The sequence below is a fragment of the Coregonus clupeaformis genome, chromosome 5 (assembly GCF_020615455.1).
Source record: "Coregonus clupeaformis isolate EN_2021a chromosome 5, ASM2061545v1, whole genome shotgun sequence".
Lineage (NCBI taxonomy): Eukaryota > Metazoa > Chordata > Actinopteri > Salmoniformes > Salmonidae > Coregonus > Coregonus clupeaformis.
Window position 1 is genome coordinate 21,810,194 of NC_059196.1, and position 27,949 is coordinate 21,838,142.

General features: G+C 45.6%; 1 protein-coding gene across 2 annotated transcripts in view; it reads right to left on the reverse strand.

The window, feature by feature from the left end:
• Positions 1–20,494, reverse strand: part of LOC121564948 (alpha-2-macroglobulin) — a 51,171-nt gene extending 30,677 nt beyond the window's left edge. For both annotated transcript variants that reach the window (XM_041875939.1, XM_041875938.1), the window contains exons 1-13: positions 20,294–20,494; positions 19,568–19,748; positions 19,081–19,237; positions 18,350–18,402; positions 15,818–15,838; positions 15,316–15,481; positions 15,112–15,196; positions 9,031–9,181; positions 8,787–8,907; positions 8,334–8,443; positions 8,013–8,183; positions 7,522–7,755; positions 1,697–1,763 (exon numbers count right to left, since the gene is read on the reverse strand). In XM_041875939.1, coding sequence (XP_041731873.1) covers positions 1,697–1,763; positions 7,522–7,755; positions 8,013–8,183; positions 8,334–8,443; positions 8,787–8,907; positions 9,031–9,181; positions 15,112–15,196; positions 15,316–15,481; positions 15,818–15,838; positions 18,350–18,402; positions 19,081–19,237; positions 19,568–19,748; positions 20,294–20,379 — 1,603 coding nt within the window. In that variant the 5' untranslated portion in view covers positions 20,380–20,494. The remainder of the gene's footprint in view (positions 1–1,696; positions 1,764–7,521; positions 7,756–8,012; positions 8,184–8,333; positions 8,444–8,786; positions 8,908–9,030; positions 9,182–15,111; positions 15,197–15,315; positions 15,482–15,817; positions 15,839–18,349; positions 18,403–19,080; positions 19,238–19,567; positions 19,749–20,293) is intronic.
• Between the last annotated feature and the right edge of the window lie 7,455 nt (positions 20,495–27,949).

Consider the following 27,949-nt stretch of genomic DNA (forward strand, 5'->3'; position numbering starts at 1 on the left):
ACCTAAGCGTTGGGTAACGATGAAAGAGATAGCATCACTGGAGGCACCGATTGAGTCGGTCTCCGCGTGTATGGGGGGTGTGACAAAGGAGCTGTCTAAGGCAGGTTGAGCTGGGCTGGGGGCTCTACAGTGAAATAGTACAATAAGAAATAACCGAAACAGCAATAAGCAAGGCATATTGACATGGGAGAGAGGCATAAAGAATTCACAGGTGTTATTCGAGTGAGCTAAGACAACAGCTGGCAATGGCAACAAAGTTTGGGCTGAGGCTAAACATAAACAGGATGCGGTACCAAATAAAGGAACAGTCCAGCAGGTATCAGCTGTATAGCTGAGTTATCATAAGGTCCGGTGAACAGCAATAGGAGAGTTCGGAGGTAGTTCGGGGGCTGCTACAGCACTGGCGAGCAAGAGGCCCGGCATGCGTGTGCAAGCAGATGGATCTTCGTGATCGACGTCGTAACGGGAAGCCTGTTGAAACCACATCAGACGATTTCGTCGGCAAACCAGTCGTGTTGGATCGGCGGGGCTCCGTGTCAACACTAGGAGGTCCCGTCAGGTTGACAGAGAGGTACGTAGATAGCCGGGAGATGGGCCTGGCTCGCGGCTAGCTCAAGGCTAACTGGTGCTTGCTAAGGGGCAATGGTAATTAGCCAACGACAACAGCCATTTGGTTGCAGCTAGCTGGTTGCGATGATCCGGCGCTAGGGTCCAGTAATTCCGGCAGAAAATCCGATATGCTCTGGGTCGATAGCATGCTGTGCAGACTGGCCGACAAATTGTCCAGGCTAGAGCTAGAGCTGGCTGGTGGGTAGTGCAGGCCACGGACAATGGTGAAGACGCTAACGGTGGCTAATAGCAAGTAGCCATTTGGTTGCAGCTAGACTAGTTTCTTAATAAAAGTTATAAATAAATAATAGAATCCTTTCCACGTTGGGTGAGGCGGGTTACAGGAAAGTATATTTATTTAAAGAATGAAAAATTAGAAATATATACAAAATAGACAAAAAACTAAAAAAACTGGCTATGTATTTTTATACATTTGCAAACTTTAAAAAAAAATCTGTTTTCTCTTTGTCATTATGGGGTATTGTGTGTAGATTAATGAGGATTTTATATTTATTTTATTTAATCCATTTTAGAATAAGGCTGTAACGTAACAAAATGTGGAAAAAGTCAAGGGGTCTGAAAACTTTCCGAATGCACTGTATGTGTCTTAAAAGTAGTTTTCACATACAAACTTTATATTTCCAACCTCAGAATCAAATAAGCTTCCCAAAAATAGCATAGTCGCTGTGGTAGAACGTCTATTTTGTTTGACGATTTCTGCATTCATCAGAGTGCCATCAGTAGCTTGATTTCGTGGTCCTCTGTAGCTCAGCGGGTAGAGCACGGCGCTTGAAACGCCAGGGTAGTGGGTTCGAAACCCAGGACCACCCATACACAGCATGAGTGAAGGAGGCTTTGCTAAATGCGTCTGCTAAATGGTATATTATTATTATTTCAGACATCAATGTAAACAGGATTATTAGGGAAATTGTTCTTCTTGCAAAGCATGTAAACGTTTTAATCGAAGTATTATATTCATCTGACTATCCACAATAATCACATTATTGTGCGCATGTAACCGTACTCATTGTCATTGTCATCAAGCACCTTCCAGTACATTCATAATTACTTAATGAATCTTCCATACCAGGACTCCCATGCCGCACAGTAACCTTCATATGTCCATGCTGAACTATCACCCCTCTGGATAAGGCCTGGAGGAGGGAAAGGGAAAAACAGTTATCCCATCAAGACAGCAAGAAGGAGATGATGAGGAGTATTGGTGTTGTATTTTTTAAAATATATATATATTTTTTTCACCTTTATTTAACCAGGTAAGCCAGTTGAGACATAAAGTCAAAAATACAACAGAAAAAATATATACAGTGTGTGCGAATGTAGTAAGTTATGGAGGTAAGGCAATAAATAGGCCATAGTGCAAAATAGTTACAATTTCGTATTAACACTGGAATGATAGATGTGCAAAAGATGATGTGCAAATAGAGATACTGGGGTGCAAAATAAAAAACAATATGGGGATGAGGTAGTTGGGTGGGCTAATTTCAGAAAGGCTGTGTACAGGTGCAGTGATCGGTAAGCTGCTCTGACAACTGATGCTTAAAGTTAGTGAGGGAGATAAGAGTCTCCAGCTTCAGAGATTTTTGCAGTTCGTTCCAGTCATTGGCAGCAGAGAACTGGAAGGAATGGTGACCAAAGGAGGTGTTAGCTTTGGGGATGACCAGTGAGATATACCTGCTGGAGCGCAGACTATGGGTGGGTGTTGTTATGGTGACCAGTGAGCTAAGATAAGGCGGGGATTTGCCTAGCAGTGATTTATAGATGACCTGGAGCCAGTGGGTTTGGCGACGAATATGTAGTGAGGGCCAGCCAACAAGAGCGTACAGGTCACAATGGTGAGTAGTATATGGGGCTTTGGTGACTACATCCAATTTTCTGAGTAGAGTGTTGGAGGCTATTTTGTAAATGACATCGCCAAAGTCAAGGATCGGTAGGATAGTCCGTTTTACGAGGGCATGTTTGGCAGCATGAGTGAAGGAGGCTTTGTTGCGAAATAGGAAGCCGATTCTAGATCTAACTTTTGATTGGAGATGCTTAATGTGAGTCTGGAAGGAGAGTTTACAGTCTAACCAGACACCTAGGTATTTGGTACTGTTAGGTTGAGCACGGTGGTAATCTTAAACTATCTTCTTAAAGGATTCTATCCCTTCTTGATTGTTGGGGGAACTGTGGTCCGGTGTTAAATTGAGCCGTAAGCACTAGGAGGAGGTCGTCGGGTAAGCTTGGCGTCGGGTAAGCTTGGCTTTATACATAGCTTGGGCTTTGTCGAGTAAGGCTTAAGCTATGTATTTAGATTGTAGTTAGGTATTGTAGGTAGTTATCGTGGGTTTTTGTATGTAATTATTGTAGGTTAGTATTGTATTCGGCTGTGCCGGGTGTAGCACGAAGCTAGCTAGCTAACCCACCACCTGGACTAGCTGGCGAGTAGCTATTAGCAACAGTATAGTTGTTTCACGCCTGAGAGTGCCTGTAATTACGCCAGCTGGCTGCCTAAAATGATTACATACAATAATTGCCTACCATTCAGCTGTTTTCTAACCTCATTGTCTGAACCGTTAACGTTAGGTAGCAAGTGGCTACTGTGCTTGAAATTTAGCTAGCTTGTTGCTACCTGGATAGGTACTAGTAAACAATAGCTGGAACGACCGAGCGAACAGACGCGAACTGGCTGAGTCAATTCAGTGGCTAGCTTTGCACTTGGCTAGCTAACAGTAGCTGCTAGGGGTAAGTCATAACCTACATCTGTGTTTTGTTTTTTACATATTGATAGCCCGAGTCGTTCAAGGAATTCGGGACATGGGTGACTAGTTAACGTTAGTTTGGCTCTCTCTGTGTGTTCGTGCCGTGAAATGAGGGGTTCTTCTTTGTCTGAAAGCAATGGCTAGCTAGTTTGCAAACTATTCTAGCTAACTAACTGGCTGAATAAGTTGACGATGGACTCGCTCAAGCTGTCGGGACTAACCCACAACGTTAGACACGGACACGAACGATCTGCTTGCGTGTTGATACACTGGTGGTTTGTTGTGGCCGAGTATTGGCGCTAAACCATGTTGTTGGAGTCCAGCATGCTAGCTGGCTGTGGCGTCTTATGACGAGGTGCCGGACGATTTTCACGGAATAATACTGCACCTAGTTAGCTAGCTGAATAAACTAAGTTAGTCTATTCCTAGAAAACATTGAACCGCTGTAGTTTACAACAATTATAGTTTCTGAGGTGGAAGTTGGAAGAGTTATATTTGGGAGTTGTGGTGAGGGAGGCCCCGCTCTCTCCTTTCCCAGATGTTTAGTTCATTTCATTCCGATCTCCTCTGCATTATTGTAGCCATCTGCTGCAGCCTGTCAACTATGCCTCTGCCTATTCCTGTTCTCTCCTCTCCGCACAGGCTACACAAACGCCTCACACCGCGTGGCTGCTGCCTCTCTAACCTGGTGGTCCCTGCACGCACGACCCACGTGGAGTTCCAGGTCTCAGGCAGCCTCTGGAACTGCCGTTCTGCTGCCAACAAGGCAAAGTTCATCTCAGCCTATGCTACCCTCCAGTCCCTCGACTTCTTGGCGCTGACGGAAACATGGATTACCACTGAAAACACTGCTACTCCTGCTGCTCTCTCCTCGTCTGACCATGTGTTCTCGCATACCCCGAGAGCATCTGGTCAGCGGGGGTGGTGGCACAGGAATCCTCATCTCTCCCAAGTGGACATTCTCAATTTTTCCCCTGACCCATCTGTCTATCTCCTCATTTGAATTCCATGCTGTCACAGTCACTAGCCCATTTAAGCTTAATATCCTTGTCATCTATCGCCCTCCAGGTTCCCTTGGAGAGTTCATCAATGAGCTTGACGCCTTGATAAGTTCCTTTCCTGAGGATGGCTCACCCCTCACAGTTCTGGGGGATTTCAACCTCCCTACGTCTACATTTGACTCATTTCTCTCTGCCTCCTTCTTTCCACTCCTCTCCTCTTTTGACCTCACCCTCTCATCGTCCCCCCCTACTCACAAGGCAGGCAATACGCTTGACCTCATCTTTACTAGATGCTGTTGTTCTACTAATCTCACTGCAACTCCCCTCCAAGTCTCCGACCACTACTTTGTATCCTTTTCTCTCTCCCTCTCCTCCAACACTACTCACTCTGCCCCTACACAGATGGTAATGCGCCATCGCAACCTTCGATCTCTCTCTCCCGCTACTCTCTCCTCTTCCATCCTATGATCTCTTCCCTCTGCTCAATCCTTCTCCCTCCAATCTCCTGATTCTGCCTCCTCAACCCTCCTCTCCTCCCTTTCTGCATCCTTTGACTCTCTATGCCCCCTATCCTCCCGGCCGGCTCGGTCCTCCCCTCCAGCTCCATGGCTTGATGACTCATTGCGAGCTCACAGAACAGAGCTCCGGGCAGCTGAGCGGAAATGGAAGAAAACTAGACTCCCTGCGGACCTGGCATCTTTTCACTCCCTCCTCTCTACATTTTCTTCATCTGTTTCTGCTGCTAAGGCCACTTTCTACCACTCTAAATTCCAAGCATCTGCCTCTAACCCTAGGAAGCTCTTTGCCACATTCTCCTCCCTGCTGAATCCCCCCCCCCCTCCTCCCTCTCTGTGGATGACTTCATCAACCATTTTGAAAAGAAGGTTGACGACATCCGATCCTCGTTTGTTAAGTCAAATGACACTGCTGGTCCTGCTCACACTGCCCTACCCTATGCTTTGACTTCTTTCTCCCCTCTCTCTCCAGATAAAATCTTGCGACTTGTGTTGGCAGGCCGCCCAACAACCTGCCCGCTTGACCCTATCCCCTCCTCTCTTCTCCAGACCATCTCCGGTGACCTTCTCCCTTACCTCACCTCGCTGATCAACTCATCCTTGACCGCTGGCTATGTCCCTTCCGTCTTCAAGAGAGCGAGAGTTGCACCCCTTCTCAAAAAACCAACACTCAATCCCTCTGATGTCAACAACTACAGACCAGTATCCCTTCTTTCTTTTCTCTCCAAAACCATTGAGCGTGCCGTCTTTAGCCAACTCTCTTGCTATCTCTCTCAGAATGACCTTCTTGATCCAAACCAGTCAGGTTTCAAGACTGGTCATTCAACTGAGACTGCTCTTCTCTGTGTCACGGAGGCTCTCCACACTGCTAAAGCTAACTCTCTCTCCTCTGCTCTTGTCCTTCTAGACCTGTCTGCTGCCTTTGATATTGTGAACCATCAGATCCTCCTCTCCACCCTCTCCGAGCTGGGCATCTCCGGCGCGGCTCACTCTTGGATTGCGTCCTACCTGACCGGTCGCTCCTACCAAGTGGCGTGGCGAGAAGCTGTCTCCGCACCACGTGCTCTCACCACTGGTGTCCCCCAGGGCTCAGTTCTAGGCCCTCTCCTATTCTCGCTATACACCAAGTCAGTTGGCTCTGTCATATCCTCACATGGCCTCTCCTATCATTGCTACGCTGACGACACACAACTAATCTTCTCCTTTCCCCCTTCTGATAACCAGGTGGCGAATCGCATCTCTGCATGTCTGGCAGACATATCAGTATGGATGACAGATCACCACCTCAAGCTGAATCTTGGCAAGACGGAGCTGCTCTTCCTCCCGGGAAGGACTGCCTGTTCCATGATCTCGCCATCACGGTTGACAACTCCGTTGTGTCCTCCTCCCAGAGTGCGAAGAGCCTTGGCGTGACCCTGGACAACACCCTGTCGTTCTCCGCTAACATCAAGGCGGTGACCCGATCCTGTAGGTTCATGCTCTACAACATTCGGAGAGTACGACCCTGCCTTACACAGGAAGCGGCACAGGTCCTAATCCAGGCACTTGTCATCTCCCGTCTGGATTACTGCAACTCGCTGTTGGCCGGGCTCCCTGCCTGTGCCATTAAACCCCTACAACTCATCCAGAATGCTGCAGCCCGTCTGGTGTTCAACCTTCCCAAGTTCTCTCACATCACCCCGCTCCTCCGCACACTCCACTGGCTTCCAGTTGAAGCTCGCATCTGCTACAAGACCATGGTGCTTGCCTACGGAGCTGTGAGGGGAACGGCACCTCCGTACCTTCAGGCTCTGATCAGTCCCTACACCCAAACGAGGGCACTGCGTTCATCCACCTCTGGCCTGCTGGCTCCCCTACCTCTGCGGAAGCATAGTTCCCGCTCAGCCCAGTCAAAACTGTTTGCTGCTCTGGCACCCCAATGGTGGAACAAGCTCCCTCACGACGCCAGGACAGCGGAGTCACTCACCACCTTCCGGAGACATTTGAAACCCCACCTCTTTAAGGAATACCTGGGATAGGATAAAGTAATCATTCTACCCCCCCTTACCCCAACCCCCCCCCCAAAAAAAAAAAAAACATTGTAAAGTGGTTATCCCACTGGCTATAAGGTGAATGCACCTATTTGTAAGTCGCTCTGGATAAGAGCGTCTGCTAAATGACGTAAATGTAAATGTATGTAAATGTATTCGTAGTTGTCCACATACTCTAGGTCAGACCCGCCAAGAGTAGTGATTCTAGTCGGGTGGGCGGGTGCAAGCAGCGTTCGGTTGAAGAGCATGCATTTAGTTTTACTATTTGGAGGCTACTGAAGGAGTGTTGTATGGTGTTGAAGCTCGTTTGGAGGTTTGTTAACACAGTGTCCAATGAAGGGCCAGATGTATACAAAATGGTGTCGTCCGCATAGAGGTGGATCCGAGCGTCACCAGCAGCAAGAGCAACATCATTGATATGGTATAGAGACACCCTTCCTTTGGTTAAATAAAGGTTAAATAAAAAAATAAAAAATAAAAAAAGATGAGAGGCTGGGACTATGTCTGAAATGACCATGCTCAAAAGTAGTGCATTAGAGAATAGGGTTCCATTTTGGATGCACCCTGGGTTAGCAGGTTGTCACAAATTGGTCCTGGTTCTACTCACCAGGTAGATGACATCCACGGAGCCCTTTGGGACGGTCTCCCCTACGATGGCGTACTGTATGGTGATTGACACTTCCTCCCAACATGCCAGTGGTTTCTCCATCTTCTGAATATCCAGAGAGCTGGACGTTTTACTGTGAGGTGCAGTGGGCTGGATCAGTGAGAGTATGTGTTGCCCTCTGTTGAAATAGGGGACCCTGTCTCTAGTGTTCTCCACTTGTGGTGTGTTGCTTACCTGGAAAGCAACAGAGGGAAGAGAGAGTATAACTAAAGGCCCAATCCCAAATCGACCCTTAGAGCTCCACCTTTCCCTCTGATAGGCTAGGTGGAAGTTTCACCATATTGCTTATTATACCAATGGAATCTTATAAGATCTCCACAAGAGCATGATAGGCCCTAGGGCGTAGGGTCAAGGGGGTGATTTAGGGTTGAGCATAAAGAGTCTTCAGAGTCTTTCAAAACCTAGAAGGACATTCAAAACCTCATACTTACTATGAGTTTAATATTCTCTTTGGGCATACTGGTTGTGTTGAGGGAGAAACTGGCAATACCATGACTGTCCGTGGTTAGGTTCTGTAGACGATGTGAGGACCTGCCTTTCTTCTCCAACAGGTAGACTAACATGTCAGAGATAGGTGTGTTGTTGAAGTGAACAACGTTTATCTGAGGAAAAAGTGGGGAAAGTTGTATGAAGTGATGCTATGTGTCACTGTTACCCACCATTGGTAGTTAAGTAAACAGGAGTGTCAAAGAACAAATGGCATCCACAATTCAACAAAGTACAAGAAACAATATCACTGTATTTGGACTTACCTTGCCCTCGATAATTGATCCATGCTCATAGATTTTGGGTGTGTTGACAAATGTGAGTTTTCCAATCGCATAAGAGAGCGTTATGTGTTTTTCCTTTGACTGTGTAATACCTGTCAAAGGAAAACAAATTAAAATAGGATGGTTTATTTCACAACTACACGTCACCATGATGCACAATGGCAGTTCACAATGTAGAAACTGAATTCCAGTGCAGCTTACTCAAGATATTAAAAACATGATTAAAAACAAAATACAATAAAAAAAAAGCGGAATAAAATATTATGATGTAGCAACGAAGGTCAAACACACAGGTCTTGCCAATCTTCATGATCTAATTAAACATTGACATCATGCCATTCACTCTCAATAAAAAAAAAAAATGTTTTCATTTGACTTCAGGCAAATGGTGTCAGCACTTTTCCCATCTCCAAATTCTTGTGATAAATGACTTGCCTGTCCCCTCCTCTTCTACTTTTGTGTTAAAACTAAGCCTGTCTCTGAGCATTTTCTGGCCAGCATTCATTGTGAAAATAGACATGTTGAAGACATGAGAAGCACAGCCAGTTTGGTCCATCTGGGAAAAGCAAGCAAAACCACACACATTAAGAAATGATTTAAATAAATGTAACCACATCACATTCAAATGTAATATGATGGTAAAAACAATTATATCGTTTCTTCAGGAAAGCATACATACCTCTATTGACTCCTTATGGCAGGGGGGTGTATAATCAGGAACTCCTTGTTGACTTTTCTCATCAAATCTCATTGGTATCAATACATTGTGCCCTAAGGGTCGGCACAGCTCTACCTCTGCTTTACCAGGTACAGGTTGTCCATACGTGTATCTGATTTTATGTAATAATAAAACACATCAAAAACATAAAACATCATACAGTTGTTGTGGTCCACTGTAGCTCAATTGGTAGAGCATGGCGCTTGTAACGCCAGGGTAGTGGGTTCAATCCACCCATACGTAAAAATTTATGCACACATGACTGTAAGTCGCTTTGAATAAAAGCGTCTGCTAAATGGCATATTATTATTATTAAGTCGGAAGTTTACATACACTTAGGTTGGAGTCATTAAAACTCGATTTTCAACCATTCCACAAATTTCTTGTTAACAAACTATAGTTTTGGCAAGTCGGTTAGGACATCGACTTTGTGCATGACACAAGTCATTTTTCCAACAGTTGTTTACAGACAGATTATTTCACTTATAATTCACTGTATCACAATTCCAGTGGGTTAGAAGTTTACATACACTAAGTTGACTGTGCCTTTAAACAGCTTGGAAAATTCCAGAAAATTATGTCATGGCTTTAGAAGCTTCTGATAGGCCAATTGACATCATTTGAGTCAATTGGAGGTGTACCTGTGGATGTATTTCAAGGCCTATGTAACACCCTGGCTCTGGGACTCTATATGTTGAGCCAGGGTGTGTTCTTTCATTGTGGTGTATTTCTATGTTGGGAGTTCTAGGTTGTTTATTTCTATGTTGGCCTGAGTGACTCCCAATCAGAGGCAACGAGTGTCAGCTGTGGCTGGTTGTCTCTGATTGGGAGCCATATTTAAACTGTCTGTTTTTCCCTTTGTGTTTGTGGGTTCTTGTTCCGTGTTGGTCTATGTTACCTAGGACGTTACGAGTCGTTTATTGTTTTTGTTTACTGTCCATGTTTATCGCTAATGATAAATAAACATGTTCGTTCATCACGCTGCGCCTTGGTCCTCCTCTCTTAACGACGATCGTGACAGAAGAACCCACCATACAAGGACCAAGCAGCGTGTCCAGGAGCAGGCAGACTGGACATGGGAGGAAGCGCCGGGAAAGGAGATGGAGAGGTTGGCGATGGCCCAGGTGGGCAAATCGTGGTCCTGGGAGGACATGCTCGGGGGCAAAGGGCCATGGGCTAGGATTAAGGCCCTGGCGAGAGAGGAGCAGCGGCGTCAGCAGTGTCATCGTCGGACGGACGAGAGGCAACCCCAAAACATTTTTTGGGGGGAGCACACGGCATGGGCGGCTGGGCAGCAGGAGGCTGCCACAGGGCGATTTGGAGAGGAGGCCACCGGGTTTGGGGGGCCAGAAGGCAGGTTGGCGGAGCCTGGATGGAGAGCAGAGCCAACTCCCCGTACTCAGGCATGGCAGCATGAGACTGGGCAGGTTCCGCGGTATGCGGAGCTGCGCACTGTGCCACGAGTGGTCCGGCATAGTCCGGTACGTCCTGTGCGAGCACCCCGCACGTGTTGTGCGAAGGTGGGCATGCAGCCAGGACGGAGTGGGCCGGCTCAGCGCTCGTGGCCTCCAGTGCCTCTCCTCGGTTCCGGATATCCTGCGCCAGTGTCACGTGCTGTTATGCCAGTACGGGTACACAGCCCTGTACATCCTGTGCTGATGCCTCACACAGAGTGTGTGAAGGTAGGCATTCAGCCAGGACGGGTTGTGGCAGCTCTTCACTCCAGGTCTCCTATCCGTCTCCACAGCCCGGTCCGGCCTGTCCCTGCTCCACGCACCAAGCCTACGGTGTGCGTCGCCAGCCCGGTCCGGCCTGTCCCTGCTCCACGCACCAGGCCTACGGTGTGCGTCGCCAGCCCGGTCCGGCCTGTCCCTGCTCCTCGCACCAAGCCTACGGTGTGCGTCGCCAGCCCGGTCCGGCCTGTCCCTGCTCCTCGCACCAAGCCTACGGTGTGCGTCGCCAGCCGGTCCGGCCTGTCCCTGCTCCACGCACCAAGCCTACAGTGTGCGTCGCCAGCCCGGTCCGGCCTGTCCCTGCTCCTCGCACCAAGCCTACGGTGTGCGTCGCCAGCCCGGTCCGGCCTGTCCCTGCTCCACGCACCAAGCCTACGGTGTGCGTCGCCAGCCCGGTCCGGCCTGTTCCTACTCCACGCACCAAGCCAGGGGTGCGCATCGTCAGCCCGGTCCGGCCCGTTCCTACTCCACGCACCAAGCCAGGGGTGCGCATCGTCAGCCCGGTCCGGCCCGTTCCTACTCCACGCACCAAGCCAGGGGTGCGAGTCGTCAGCCCGGTTCGGCCCGTTCCTACTCCACGCACCAAGCCAGGGGTGCGAGTCGTCAGCCCGGTCCGGCCCGTTCCGGCTCCACGCACCAAGCCAGGGGTGCGCGTCGTCAGTCCAGCACAACCCGTGCCTGGGTCACCGGTGCCTGGTAAGGTACCGGTCAACTGCTCCACTACGGAGCTGAAGCTAACCGCTCCTGCTACGTCCAGTTCGGCTCCAGCCAGCGGGGCCAGACCGGACCAGGGGCGCTATGGGGGGTTTATTGGAGGGTGGTGGGCAAGGCCGGAGCCAGAACCGCCGCCGAGGAGGAATGCCCACCCAGCCCTCCCCTGTTTTGCTCTAGTTGAGGCGCGGTCGCAGTCCGCGCCTTTAGGGGGGGGTACTGTAACACCCTGGCTCTGGGACTCTATATGTTGAGCCAGGGTGTGTTCTTTCATTGTGGTGTATTTCTATGTTGGGAGTTCTAGGTTGTTTATTTCTATGTTGGCCTGAGTGACTCCCAATCAGAGGCAACGAGTGTCAGCTGTGGCTGGTTGTCTCTGATTGGGAGCCATATTTAAACTGTCTGTTTTTCCCTTTGTGTTTGTGGGTTCTTGTTCCGTGTTGGTCTATGTTACCTAGGACGTTACGAGTCGTTTGTTGTTTTTGTTTACTGTCCGTGTTTATCGCTAATGACAAATAAACATGTTCGTTCATCACGCTGCGCCTTGGTCCTCCTCTCTTAACGACGATCGTGACAGCCTACCTGCAAACTCAGTGCCTTTTTGCTTGACACCATGGGACAATCAAAAGAAATCGGCCAAGACCTCAGAAAAAAAATTGTAGACCTCCACAAGTCTGGTTCATCCTTGGGAGCAATTTCCAAATGCCTGAAGGTACCACATTCATCTGTACAAACAATAGTACGCAAGTATAAACACCATGTGACCACGTAGCCGTCATACCGCTCAGGAAGGAGACGCGTTCTTTCTCCTAGAGATGAACGTACTTTGTTGCGAAAAGTGCAAATCAATCCCAGAACAACAGCAAAGGACCTTGTGAAGATGCTGGAGGAAACAGGTACAAAAGTATCTATATCCACAGTAAAACGAGTCCTATATCAATGAAGCGACTGCTCCAAAACCACCATAAAAAAGCCAGACTACAGTTTGCAACTGCACATGGAGAAATGTCCTCTGGTCTGATTAAACAAAAATAGAACTGTTTGGCCATAATGACCATCGTTATGTTTGGAGGAAAAAGGGAGGTGCTTGCAAGCCGAAGAACACCATCCAAACCGTGAAGCACGGGGGTGGCAGCATCATGCTGTGGGGGTGCTTTGCTGCAGGAGGGACTGGTGCACTTCACAAAATAGATGGCATCATGAGGAAGGAAAATTATGTGCATATATTGAAGCAACATCTCAAGACATCAGTCAGGAAGATAAAGCTTGGTCGCAAATGGGTCTTCCAAATGGACAATGACCCCAAGCATACTTCCAAAGTTGTGGCAAAATGGCTTAAGGACAACAAAGTCAAGGTATTGGAGTGGCCATCACAAAGCCCTGACCTCAATCCTATAGAACATTTGTGGGCAGAACTGAAAAAGCGTGTGCGAGCAAGGAGGCCTACAAACCTGACTCAGTTACTCCAGCTCTGTCAGGAGGAATGGGCCAAAATTCGCCCAATTTATTGTGGGAAGCTTGTGGTAGGCTACCCGAAACGTTTGACCCAAGTTAAACAATTTAAAGGCAATGCTACCAAATACTAATTGAGTGTATGCAAACTTCTGACCCACTGGGAATGTGATGAAATAAATAAAAGCTGAAATAAATCATTCTCTCTACTATTATTCTGACATTTCACATTCTTAAAATAAAGTGGTGATCCTAACTGACCTAAGACAGGGAATTTTTACTAGGATTAAATGTCAGAAATTGTGAAAAACTGAGTTTAAATGTATTTGGCTAAGGTGTATGTAAACTTCCGACTTCAACTGTATATTTCCTACTTAGAGATACATAGTATATTATAAACCTCATATGAGACATTACAAAGGCTCATACATGCATGCTTAGAACAATTTATAATGCATTATTCCTGCAGGCTTTCTTTAAGTCAAGTTTTTTCAACATTGCCAATGGACCTGTATTCATAAAGCCTCTCAAATCAAATGAAATCAAATGCAGATGTTATTGCGGGTGTAGAGAAATGCTTGTGCTTCTAGCTCCGACAGTGCAGTAATATCTAACAAGTAATATCTAACAATTTCACAGCATATACCCAATACACAAAATCTAGTAAGGAATGGAATTTAAGAATATATACATATATGGACAAGCAATGACAGAGCGGCATGGACTAAGATACAGTATAATATTATAGAATAGAATACAGTATATACATATGAGATGAGTAGTGCAAGATATGTAAACATTATTAAAGTGACTAGTGTTCCATTTCTTAAAGTGGCCAGTGATTATAATAGGCAGCAGCAGCCTCTAATGTGCTAGTGATGGCTATTTAACAGTCTGATGGCCTTAAGATAGAAGCTGTTTTTCATTCTCTCGTTCCCAGCTTTGATGCACCTGTACTGACCTCGCCTTCTGGATGATAGTGTGGTGAACAGGCAGTGGCTCGGGTGGTTGATGTCCTTGATGATCTTTTTGGCCTTCCTGTGACATCGGGTGCTGTAGGTGTCTTGGAGGGCGGGTAGTTTGCCCCCGGTAATGCGTTCAGCAGACCGCACCACCCTCTGGAGAGCCCTGCGGTTGCGGGTGGTGCAGTTGCTGTACCAGGCGATGATACAGCCCGACAGGATGCTCTCAATTGTGCATCTGTAAAAGTTTGTGAGGGTTTTAGGTGCCAAGACAACTTTCTTCAGCCTCCTGAGGTTGAAGAGGCTCTGTTGCGCCTTCTTCACGTCACTGTCTGTGTGGGTGGACCATTTCAGTTTGTCAGTGATGTGTACGCCAAGGAACTTGAAGCTTTCCACCTTCTCCACTGCGGTCCCGTCGATGTGGATAGGGGGGTGCACCCTCTGCTGTTTCCTGAAGTCCACAATCATCTCCTCTCAGTGTATGAGTGCTGATCTAGGATCAGTGTAAACTTTTTGATCATAACGAACAAGGTCGCATGGACAGGGGAGACCTGATCGTAGGTCAGCAATCCTATTTTGAGATGCTTTATGAATACAGGCCCGGCTGTTCATGTAAATACCACTGTCCCAAACTTTTTAATTCTCAGGGTACTCACAGAAGCAATTTATGACATTGAGCAGTAGCATTGTAGGTCTTCAATTAGTATTTGTCATTAGCACAGACCTTGGTTCAAGTACATGCATATTTAAGTATTTGTATTTTAAATACATATTTTCTGTGTATTTGAGTATTTTCAAAGAATATGGCCCAATCAACAACTTCTATTTGAAAAATATTTTCAAATAATTTCCTATAGATAGCCTACTATTTGACATTTTCAAATACTTGTTTCCAAATACCCCTAGGACCAAACAGACCTGGGTTGAAATGCATGGAGTATTCAAATATTTGTATTTAAGTATTTACAAATACTTTCCAATACTGAATTACTAGTATTTTCAAAGAAACATTTCCAAATAAACGTACTTTGAAATGTATGTAAAAGTAATTAAAATACTGAAAATAGTATTTGAATCAAGGTCTGCATTAGCGTAATGCGATTCATTAGACAGTGACATTTAGTGGAATTACACATTGTCTTGTAACTATAGTGCATTTCAAAACAGCGATAGTGTTGACTCACATTGCACACACTTCTACTTTATACTCCTCTTGAACAACGCTGATCTCATCGGGGAGGTTCATTTTGATTTCAAACTTTGGCAAAACTAGAAATAAAATAATGGCAGTTATCTCATGAATGTTCCAGGATTGTGATGCATTGATTCAACTGCCAGATCCATAATATTACCTAGCATGAAAGGTCCAATAAAGAAGCTCAACTTACCATACTTTTCTACCTTGAAGTGATGGTATATTTTGTTTTCACCAATCCACACTACAATAGCATAGGATCCTACAGGTGCTTCAGAGTTCAAGGGGTGAGAAAGCTGCAGAATGTTGCCACTGGATGTAGTATTGACCCACTGTCCAATCCTGTTCTGATGAACATCCTGTTGATTCATAGAACAAGGGACACGTTTAGCAGGGCACAACATTGTGGAACGTTCAGGTATAAATTATGTTATGTAGGCCAAACATGCCTGTCTGATATGAAGAGTAAGGAGTCACATCAGCTCTATTCATGACATTTCTATCTGCAAAGTTACAAAGTTTGCTTGCTGAAGGTGGCCCAGATGTGATTACATAAAGCTGATAGGGAGTTTTCTGGGAACTGCCATGTGGAAATGAATGATGACCTACAGGACCTAGCTGGTGGAGTCATTGTCTTATAATGTTGTAGTATTTACAGTGACAGTCATCATACATTGACAGACTAAGGGTCTTACCTCAAGTTCCACAATGTTGTACTGTGAAGTGCAAGACAAAAGACTGGTTAATGTTTTATGAATAACTCGCAAATTACCCAACATTTTAAGAGGAGCAAAGCTGTCAACAACAATAGGAACTAGGCAGATGCTTGGCTTTGTCTCTTCAGTTAAACATCACATGTAGCTTTTGCACTGTGACTCTAATGTAAATTCAGTAGATTAATTCAATCTCAGGGAAAGAATTCCCATACATCTGACCTACAGTGGGGAAAAAAAGTATTTAGTCAGCCACCAATTGTGCAAGTTCTCCCACTTAAAAAGATGAGAGATGCCTGTAATTTTCATCATAGGTACACGTCAACTATGACAGACAAATTGAGAGAAAAAAATCCAGAAAATCACATTGTACGATTTTTTATGAATTTATTTGCAAATTATGGTGGAAAATAAGTATTTGGTCACCTACAAACAAGCAAGATTTCTGGCTCTCACAGACCTGTAACTTCTTCTTTAAGAGGCTCCTCTGTCCTCCCCTCGTTACCTGTATTAATGGCACCTGTTTGAACTTGTTATCAGTATAAAATACACCTGTCCACAACCTCAAACAGTCACACTCCAAACTCCACTATGGCCAAGACCAAAGAGCTGTCAAAGGACACCAGAAACAAAATTGTAGACCTGCACCAGGCTGGGAAGACTGAATCTGCAATAGGTAAGCAGCTTGGTTTGAAGAAATCAACTGTGGGAGCAATTATTAGGAAATGGAAGACATACAACACCACTGATAATCTCCCTCGATCTGGGGCTCCACACAAGATCTCACCCCGTGGGGTCAAAATGATCACAAGAACGGTGAGCAAAAATCCCAGAACCACACGGGGGGACCTAGTGAATGACCTGCAGAGAGCTGGGACCAAAGTAACAAAGCCTACCATCAGTAACACACTACGCCGCCAGGGACTCAAATCCTGCTGTGTCCCCCTGCTTAAGCCAGTACATGTCCAGGCCCGTCTGAAGTTTGCTAGAGTGCATATGGATGATCCAGAAGAGGATTGGGAGAATGTCATATGGTCAGATGAAACCAAAATATAACTTTTTGGTAAAAACTCAACTCGTCGTGTTTGGAGTACAAAGAATGCTGAGTTGCATCCAAAGAACACCATACCTACTGTGAAGCATGGGTGTGGAAACATCATGCTTTGGGGCTGTTTCTCTGCAAAGGGACCAGGACGACTGATCCGTGTAAAGGAAAGAATGAATGGGGCCATGTATCGTGAGATTTTGAGTGAAAACCTCCTTCCATCAGCAAGGGCATTGAAGATGAAACGTGGCTGGGTCTTTCAGCATGACAATGATCCCAAACACACCGCCCGGGCAACGAAGGAGTGGCTTCGTAAGAAGCATTTCAAGGTCCTGGAGTGGCCTAGCCAGTCTCCAGATCTCAACCCCATAGAAAATCTTTGGAGGGAGTTGAAAATCCGTGTTGCCCAGCGACAGCCCCAAAACATCACTGCTCTAGAGGAGATCTGCATGGAGGAATGGGCCAAAATACCAGCAACAGTGTTTGAAAACCTTGTGAAGACTTACAGAAAACGTTTGACCTGTGTCATTGCCAACAAAGGGTATATAACAAAGTATTGAGAAACTTTTGTTATTGACCAAATACTTATTTTCCACCATAATTTGCAAATAAATTCATTAAAAATCCTACAATGTGATTTTCTGGAATTTCTTTTCTAATTTTGTCTGTCATAGTTGACGTGTACCTATGATGAAAATTACAGGCCTCTCTCATCTTTTTAAGTGGGAGAACTTGCACAATTGGTGGCTGACTAAATACTTTTTTTCCCCACTGTATATGAATGGAAAACACCATGTCTTGGTGGTAAATGTTTGAGGACCTTCAAATCCACCCACGCAGGTTTACTTAGAAAACCTCTGCAGACATACAGTATGTTTGCCCTGAGTGCTATGTGTCTCAACTGTTTGTGTAGCCTTATCAAACAGACAACATGGGCTAAATATTTGAATTTGGGATTTTGCCCAATAGTTGTTCAAAACATTTCCCATTTCCAAAGTCTTATTGGTCATTTGAGTGCTAACGAGATGTGTATGACGTGGTGGCTAGTTGATTGCTGAATTCAAATAAGCATTTACAGTATATTGTACATAATATGCCTTGTCCTTGTCCATAGGGCAGGAGCCTGTGTCCTGTTTCTGTAGCGTGAAGCAGCCTGTATTGCTGGGCCTTACCCCCAATCCATCTCCTTAATATTGAGTGTCAAGCAGAGAGGCATCGGGTCCCATTTTTACAGTCTTTGGTATGACTCGATTCCCCCCCATCCATTCTCACTCTAACCACAAGGCCGCAGAGTTTAGCTGGTTGGACAATATCATATATAGGGTTACATAATACCTGATTGCTATGTCTATCAGACCGTAATATAACGTTGTGATTCTTGAGATTCTTCAGTATCTGTCTTTTTGTTTGAAATAGTGGAGACAGGTCATTGTTTTCAATATTCAATGTTTCACATTTTTGATACTCACCAGCTGATTGACAGGGCTAAAACTTGTATCCAAGGTGATCACTCTAAACTGCACTGTAAAAAGACAATGAAAAGACAAAGACAGGCACTCAATGAGAGGTTTAGAAGCATATTTTTGCTAACTTTCCCAGGTTTTCCAGAAATCCCCATTGAAGGATTCCCAGATTCCAGGAATCTTTCAATCGGGATTTCTGGAAAACTAGGGATTTTCATGAAAGTTCCCAGAATTTTGCAAGACAAACTTTTGACAGCTACTCTGGATAATATTTTACACTGTTGGTATTAAGGTCTCAATTCAGTCAATTGCAGATAAAGGAAAACTGCACTGTGAGTTCACAGAAAATATTTACACTATCGATATCACATTATTATTTGTTTTACCCTTATTTTACCATGTAAGTTGACTGAGAACACATTCTCATTTACAGCAACGACCTGGGGAATAGTTACAGGGGAGAGGATGGGGAATGAATGAGCCAATTGGAATCCAATGATAATGTCCAGGAGAGGAACAGCTTGTAAAATGGGGTATGTTGGTTCATACTCCAGTGTACATATTTTGAGTAAACCCACAGTGGATTTTTTTCTTTAACTGCACCTGATGGTCCTGTTTCAAGTGTCTCTTAGGAGTAACGTGATTATAGAGTAAACCATCATAGAAACATGCTACCACCTAATGGTGCTGTTTCTTAGCAAGCAGACTAATTGTGTACTGGCTCTGTGTAAAATTACCTGTGTGTCCCGGGTTGTAGATTGGTTTATCTGTTTGGACGAATGTCATCGGACTGTAGGGTTTAATCATGACCTTTCTCTCCACTGTCGATAGAAACGTTTCACCTCGAACCTCCACCTTAAAATGTTGCACTTCGTCACTCTCCACATGAGGGGCCTGTCAGGGAGACAATGTACAAATAACATATGATCCTGTGCAGCTCAGTTGGTAAGAACGTGCTCCTAACAACGTCAAGGATGTGTAGATTCAATAACTTTTTCATTCATCAGTGTGTTTTAAAAGTGCTTTTTCTTTAGTAGTTGATGTCATGTTTTTTATGTAAAATTTTAGCCTGAATCCCAGAAAAGTTATAGTAAGCCACCACATTGATATGTCCCATAAAATAACCTGGCATTGCACACAAAATTAAGAGATGCATCACAAAGCTGAGAAGTACAGTACACTCTTATTGGAATGGTTCTGGATGTCGCCCAGTGCTGGGCTGACCTGAAACTGGAAGCAGCGGTGAAACTCTTGGTCAGAACTCTCTTGGAGAAGAGTTTTGTTCTGTCCATTGGCGATCAGAGATATGGTCATGACCAGGGTCTCATTGGGCTGTAGAAGGCTGGCACAAAGTTTGGCCTCTGAGCCTGCCTGGATCACTGCAGGAGTGGCTACCATGTAAACCCTACAGAGAACATACACACGCACGCACACAGCAACAAACACACAGGAAAATCAGTACAAAATGAGAGGGCACCTCTAAACAAGAAACTACAGATGTAGGATTTTAATTTGACCAGTATTGTCAAATAATCCTGCAGCCACAGGATTTGAACGTTTAGTCCATAATGTTGCTTGATATGTGTTTTGGCTGTTAGCTGGGCAAAGTGCAATACTGTTAATATAACAGTGTGTTAGTGCATTCTGCATTTCCTGTGGCACCATATATGTAAAATGTGTGTAGAATGTACATGTAACAACAAAAGAAAAAGCTGTAAAAAGCATTTTTATTTTGTCCTCCGAAGAGGGTGGATGGGCCAATAAAAACATTAAAAAAAAAAAAAAAAAAAAGATACAAACAGTTAAGAATAATATGTAGGTATAGGTGAAATACACAGAATTTTTTTTTTGCAGAAAGGGTAGATGAAAAACTGTTCTAAATTTGCTCTCTGACAGAGAGAATGTTACACCAGGACGAGGCGCCACGTCTGATTACTCAATTCTACTTACGGTCTTGGAGTTTCTTGACAGACACAAAGCCAGTGAAAGCAAGCAAAGAGTATCCATCTCCAAACCTGAAGCCCAGAAGGAACCATGACTGAAGGAAATAAAAAACACAAAGTCAGCCTATGTCCCGGTATTTCTACTGGCAAGACCTCCCTACTGCACTGTTTAGAGGACAAGGAGAGGAACTGGTGTAGCCAGGTTAAATGATTGAAGTAAAAGCCTTGTGAACGTTTGACCAATTTGTGTCAATAACAGTGATTTTCACTATTGTGATTGGCTGATTCTCTTGATGCACCATCACTATACAAACAGTACAGTGCATGACCTGATTACATCTCAGTAGATTGCATGCAATGCCTGTTTTTGTTTGTTTGTCCATAATATACAGTGGGGTCCAAAATGATTGGATCCCTTGATAAAGATGAGCAAAGAAGACTATAAAATAAATAATAGAACTACTGAGCTTCCATTCCTCCATACAGAATCTTTCCAGATCCTTGATATCCTTCATCTGCGCTTATTGACAGTTCTCTTCAATTCAAACTACAGGTTTTCAATGGGGTTCAAGTCTGAAGACTGAGATGGCCATTGCAAAATGTAGATTTTGTGGTCAATTAACCTTTTTTATGAGCCATACCAAAGACTCTAAAAATGGGACCCGATGCCTCTCTGCTTGGCACTCAGCGTTAAGGAGATGGATTGGGGTTAATGCCCTGCGATAGACTAGTGTCCTGTCCAGGCTGCCTCAAGTTACAGAAACAGGAGATAGGCTCCTGCCCTATGGACAAGGATAATTATGTACAATATACTGTAAATGCATTTTCAACTAGCCACCACGTCATTCACATCTCATTAGTACTTCAAAACATTTCCAAAGCCTTATTGTTCATGAACAACTATTGGGCAAAATCCAAATCTTTAGCCAATGTTATTTGTTTGATAAGGCTACAAAAACAGTTGAGACCCATTGAACTCAGGGCAAACATACTGTACATGTCTGCACAGGTTTTCTAAGTAAACCTGAGTGGGTGGATTTGAATGTCGTTAAACATTCACCACAAGACAGTTTTTTCCATTCATATAGATCAGATTTGAATGTATGGGATTTTTTTTCCTTAGATTGAATTAATCTACTGAATTTACATTAGAGTCCCAGTGCAAAAGCTATATGTGATGTTTAATTGAAGAGCCAAAGCCAAGCATCTGCCTAGTTTCTATTGTTGACAGCTTTGCTCCTCTGTTAATTTTGGTGGAATTTGAGAGTTATTCATAAAACATTAACCAGACTTTTGTCTTGCCGTTGACAGTACAACATTGTGTAACTTGGTACTATAGGTCATCATTCATTTCCACATGGCAGTTTCCAGAAGACTCCCTATCAGCTTTATGTGATCACATCTGAGCGTCCTTCAGCAAGCAAACTTCGTAACGTTGCAGATAGAAATGTCATGAATAGAGCTGACGTGACTCCTTATTCTACATGTCAGACAGGCAAGTTTGGCCTACATAACATATTTGTATGTGACTGTTCCACAATGTTGTGCCCTGCTAAACGTGTCCCTTGTTCTATCAATCAACAGGATGTTAATCAGAACAGGATTGGACAGTTGGTCAACATTATATCCAGTGGCAACATTCTGCAGCTTTCTCACACCTTGAACTCTGATCCCTATGCTATTGTAGTGTGGATTGGTGAAAACAAAATATACCATCACTTCAAGATAGAAAAGTATGGTAAGTTGAGCTTCTTTATTGGACCTTTCATGCTAGGTAATATTATGGATCTGGCAGTTGAATCAATGCATCACAATCCTGGAACATTCATGAGTTAACTGCTGTTCACTTATTTCTAGTTTTGCCAAAGTTTGAAATCAAAATGAACCTCATCGATGAGATCAGCATTGTTCAAGAGTATAAAGTAGAAGTGTGTGCAACGTGAGTCAACACTATTGCCGTTTTGCAATGCACTGTAGTTACAAGACAATGTGCAACTCCACTAAATGTCACTGTCCAATTATGCTCATGCTGACTTAGATTCAAATAATTTTTTCAGTATTTCCATTACTTTCACAACATTTGAAAGTAAGTATCTGGATATTTTTTCTTAGAAAACACAAGTAGTTGAATATTGGAATGCACAGTGCATTCAGAAAGTAATCCGACCCCTTGATTTTTCCACATTTTGATACATTACAGCCTTATTCTAAAATGGATTAAATAGTTTTTTCCCCCTCCTATATCTTCACACAATACCTCATAATGACAATGACAAAGCAAAAACAGGTTATTAGACTTTTTTTTGACAGAACTGAAATATCACAATTACATAACTATTCAGACCCTTTACTCAGTACTTTACTTTAGCACCTTTGGCAGCGATTACAGTCTTGAGTCTTCTTGGGTATGACGCTACAAGTTTCTCCCATTCTTCTCTGCAGATCCTCTCAAGCTCTGTCAGGTTGGATGGGGAGCGTCGCCGCACAGCTATTTTAAGGTCTCTCCAGAGATGTTCGATCAGGTTCAAGTACGGGCTCTGGCTGGACCACTGAAGGACATTTAGAGGCTTGTCCTCCTAAAGCCACTCCTGCGTTGTCTTAGCTGTGTGCTTAGGGTCGTTGTCCTGTTGGAAGGTAAACCTTCGCCCCAGTCTGAGGTCCTGAGCACTCTGGAGCAGGACTTCATCAAGAGTCTCTCGGTACTTTCCTCTGTTCGTCTTTCCCTCGATCCTGACTAGTCTCCCAGTCCCTGCTGCTGAAAAACATCGCAACAGCATGATGCTGCCACCACCATGCTTCACCGTAGGTATGGTGCCAGGTTTCTTCCAGACGTGACGCTTGGCATTAAGACCAAAGAGTTGAATCTCTTGGTTTCATCAGATCAGAGAATCTTGTTTCTCATGAACTGAAAGTCCTTTAGGTGCCTTTTGGCAAACTCCAAGCGGGCTGTCATGTGCCTTTAACTGAGGAATAGCTTCCGTCTGGCCACTCTAAGGCTTGATTGGCGGAGTGCTGCAGAGATGGTTGTCCTTCTGGAAGGTTCTCCCATCTCCACAGAGGAACTCTGGAGCTCTGTCAGAGTGACCATTGGGTTCTTGGTCACCTCCCTGACCAAGGCCCTTCTCCCCCGATTGCTCAGTTTGGCCGGGCGGCCAGCTCTAGGGAGAGTCTTGGTGGTTCCTAACTTCTTCCATTTAAGAATGATGGAGGCCACTGTGTTCTTGGGGACCTTCAATGCTGCAGAAATGATTTGGTACCCTTCCCCAGGTCTGTGCCTCGAAACAATCCTGTCTTGGAGCTCTACGGACAATTCCTTCAACCTCATGGCTTGGTTTTTGCTCTGACATGCACTGTCAACTGTTGGACCTTATATAGACAGGTGTATGCCTTTCCAACTCATGTCCAATCAATTTACCACAGGTGGACTCCAATCAAGTTGTATAAACATCTCAAGGGTGATCAATGGAAGCAGGATGCACCTGAGCTCAATTTCGAGTCTCATAGCAAAAGGTCTGAATACTTATGTACATTTGATAATTTGCAAATATTTCTAAAAACCTGTTTTTGCTTTGTCATCATGGGGTATTGTGTGTAGATTGATGGGAAATATATTGTTGCAATTTTAGAATAAGGCTGTACTATAACACATTTGTGGAAAAAGGGAAGGGGTCTGAATACTTTCCGAATGCACTGTATTTGGAAATATACTTGGAAAGTATTAGCATGTATTTTAAAATAATAATATTTGTATTTTCTAATAAATATTTTAATTCTTCATTTGCAACCAGGTCTGTTTGGTCCTAGGGATATTTGAAATAATGTATTTGGAAACAAGTATTTGAAAATAGTTTCAAATAGAAGTAGTTAATTTGCCCATATTATTTGAAAATACAAAAATACACAGACAATTTGTATTTAAATACAAATACTTAAATATGCATTTATTTGAACCCAGGTCTTTGCTAATGACAAATTGTCACGGCTGTCGGTGAGATGTGGTTGAAGAAGTCAGGCGCAGGACACAGAATCTCGGACACGTACTTTAGTCCGATACTGAACAATAGAACACAGAAATAACTCCACGCAGGGAGGAAATAACCCGCTCACTAATGACATACGTGAAGGGAAAACAATCACACACAATGTCCCGATGAGAGACAGGGGTAATATAAGGGCAACAATCAAACATAATGACGAACAGGTGTAAACAATACAGACAAAACTAAACAGACACCAATAACATCGAACGGCAGTAGCTAGTACTCCGGGGACGACGAACGCCAAAGCCTGCCCGAGCAAGGAGGAAGAGCAGCCTCGGCAGAATCCGTGACAGTACCCCCCCCCCCTCACCCTTGACGCGCGGCTCCAGCCATGCGCCGACCCCGGCCTCGGGGACGGCCAGGAGGACGCGGAGCAGGGCGAGTCGGATACTCCGGTGGAACTCTGTCAACAGGGAGGGATCTAGGAAGTCCCTCCTAGGGACCCAGCACCGTTCCTCCGGACCGTACCCCTCCCACTCCACGAGATACTGCAGACCCCCCATCCGACGCCTCGAATCCACGATGGAACGGACTGAGTACACCGGAGCCCCTTCGATGTCTAGTGGGGGCGGAGGGGCCTCTCGTACCTCATTCTCCTGGAGTGGACCAGCTACCACCGGCCTGAGGAGAGACACATGGAACGAGGGGTTAATGCGATAATTAATAGGCAGCTTTAACCTATAACATACCACGTTCAATCTCCTCAGGACTTTAAATGGCCCCACAAACCGCCGGCCCAGCTTCCGGCAGGGCAGATGAAGGGGCAGGTTTCTGGTCGAGAGCCAGACCCGATCTCCCGGTGCATAAACCGGACCCTCACTGCGGTGGCGATCGGCGCTCGCCTTTTGCCGTCTGATGGCCCGCTGCAGATGGACATGCGCAGCGTTCCATGTCTCCTCCGAGCGCCGAAACCATTCATCCACCGCAGGAGCCTCGATCTGGCTCTGATGCCAGGGTGCCAGAACCGGCTGATAGCCCAACACACACTGGAAAGGAGTAAGATTAGTGGAGGAGTGGCGGAGTGAGTTTTGGGCTATCTCTGCCCAGGGAATATACCCCGACCACTCCTCCTGCCGGTCCTGGCAGTAGGACCTCAGAAACCTACCCACATCTTGGTTTACTCTCTCCACCTGCCCATTACTCTCAGGGTGAAAACCCGAGGTAAGGCTGATCGAGACCCCCAAACGTTCCATAAAAGCCCTCCACACTCTAGAGGTGAACTGGGGACCCCGATTAGACACTATATCCTCAGGCACCCCGTAGTGCCGGAAAACGTGAGTAAACAGGGCTTCGGCCGTTTGTAGGGCTGTAGGAAGACCTGGCATAGGGATGAGATGGCAGGCCTTAGAAAACCGATCCACAACGACCATAAGATCGTGGTATTCCCCTGGGAGGGGGGAAGGTCCGTGACAAAATCCACCGACAGGTGAGACCACGGCCGTTGTGGAACGGGGAGAGGTTGTAACTTCCCTCTGGGCAGGTGTCTAGGCGCGTTACACTGGGCGCACACCGAGCAGGAAGAAACGTAAACCCTCATGTCCCTGGCTAAGGTGGGCCATCAGTACTTCCCGCTAAGACAGTGCACCGTCCGACCAATACCAGGATGACCAGAGGAGGGTGACGTGTGAGCCCAATAAATCAGTCGGTCACGGACCTCGAGCGGCACGTACCTCCGTCCCTCTGGACACTCTGGGGGAGTAGGGTCGGTACGTAACGCCCGCTCGATTTCCGTTTCGACCTCCCACACTACCGGTGCCACTAGACAAGACTCCGGTAGTATGGGAGTGGGCTCAATGGACCTCTCCTCTGTGTCATATCGTCGGGACAGGGCGTCTGCCTTAACATTCTGTGACCCTGGGATATACGTGATCTTAAATACAAACCGGGCATGAAACATGGCCCACCTAGCCTGACGAGGGTTCAGTCTCTTCGCTGCCCGGATGTACTCCAGGTTACGATGGTCAGTCAGAATGAGAAAAGGGTGGTTAGCCCCCTCAAGCCAATGTCTCCACACCTTCAGGGCTTGGACCACAGCTAGCAGCTCCCTGTCCCCCACGTCATAATTGCGTTCCGCCGGACTGAGCTTCTTGGAATAGAAAGCACAGGGGCGGAGTTTTGGAGGCGTGCCCGAGCGCTGAGACAGTATAGCACCGATCCCCGCCTCGGACGCATCCACCTCGACTTGGAACGCCAAAGAGGGATCCGGATGTGCCAGCACCGGAGCTGAGGTGAACAGGTCCTTCAAATGACTAAACGCCCTGTCCGCCTCAGCCGACCACTGCAAACGCACCGTGCCCCCCTTTATCAGGGAGGTAATGGGGGCTGCTACCTGTCCAAAACCCCGGATAAACCTCCGGTAGTAATTGGCAAAACCCAAAAAACGCTGCACCTCCTTTACTGTAGTTGGAGTCTGCCAATTACGCACGGCTGAAACGCAGTCAATCTCTGCAGGTCTTGACCAGGTTTTCACACACTGCAGCAGGGATTTTGGCCCACTCCTCCATACAGACCTTCTCCAGATCCTTCAGGTTTCGGGGCTGTCGCTGGGCAATAAGGACTTTCAGCTGCCTCCAAAGATTTTCTATTGGGTTCAGGTCTGGAGACTGGCTAGGCCACTCCAGGACCTTGAGATGCTTCTTACAGAGTCACTCCTTAGTTGCCCTGGCTGTGTGTTTCGGGTCGTTGTCATGCTGGAAGACCCAGCCACGACCCATCTTCAATGCTCTTACTGAGGGAAGGAGGTTGTTGGCCAAGATATCGCGATACATGGCCCCTTCCATCCTCCCCTCAATACGGTGCAGTCGTCCTGTCCCCTTTGCAGAAAAGCATCCCCAAATAATGATTTTTCCACCTCCATGCTTCACGTTGGGATGGTGTTCTTGGGGTTGTACTCATCCTTCTTCTTCCTCCAAACACGGCGAGTGGAATTTAGACCAAAAAGCTGGGGGACCTTGCGTGCGCTGCAGGATTTTAATCCATGACGGCGTAGTGTGTTACTAATGGTTTTCTTTGAGACTGTGGTCCCAGCTCTCTTCAGGTCATTGACCAGGTCCTGCCGTGTAGTTCTGGGCTGATCCCTCACCTTCCTCATGATCATTGATGCCCCACGAGGTGAGATCTTGCATGGAGCCCCAGACCGAGGGTGATTGACCGTCATCTTGAACTTCCATTTTCTAATAATTGCGCCAACAGTTGTTGCCTTCTCACCAAGCTGCTTGCCTATTGTCCTGTGGCCCATCCCAGCCTTGTGCAGGTCTACAATTTTAACCCTGATGTCCTTACACAGCGCTCTGGTCTTGGCCATTGTGGAGAGGTTGGAGTCTGTTTGATTGAGTGTATGGACAGGTGTCTTTTATACAGGTAACGAGTTCAAACAGGTGCAGTTAATACAGGTAATGAGTGGAGAACAGCAGGGCTTCTTAAAGAAAAAATAACAGGTCTGTGAGAGCCGGATCTCTTACTGGTTGGTAGGTGATCAAATACTTATGTCATGCAATAAAATGCAAATTAATTACTTAAAAATCATACAATGTGATTTTCTGGATTTTTGTTTTAGATTCCGTCTCTCACAGTTGAAGTGTACCTTTGATAAACATTACAGACCTCTACATGCTTTGTAAGTA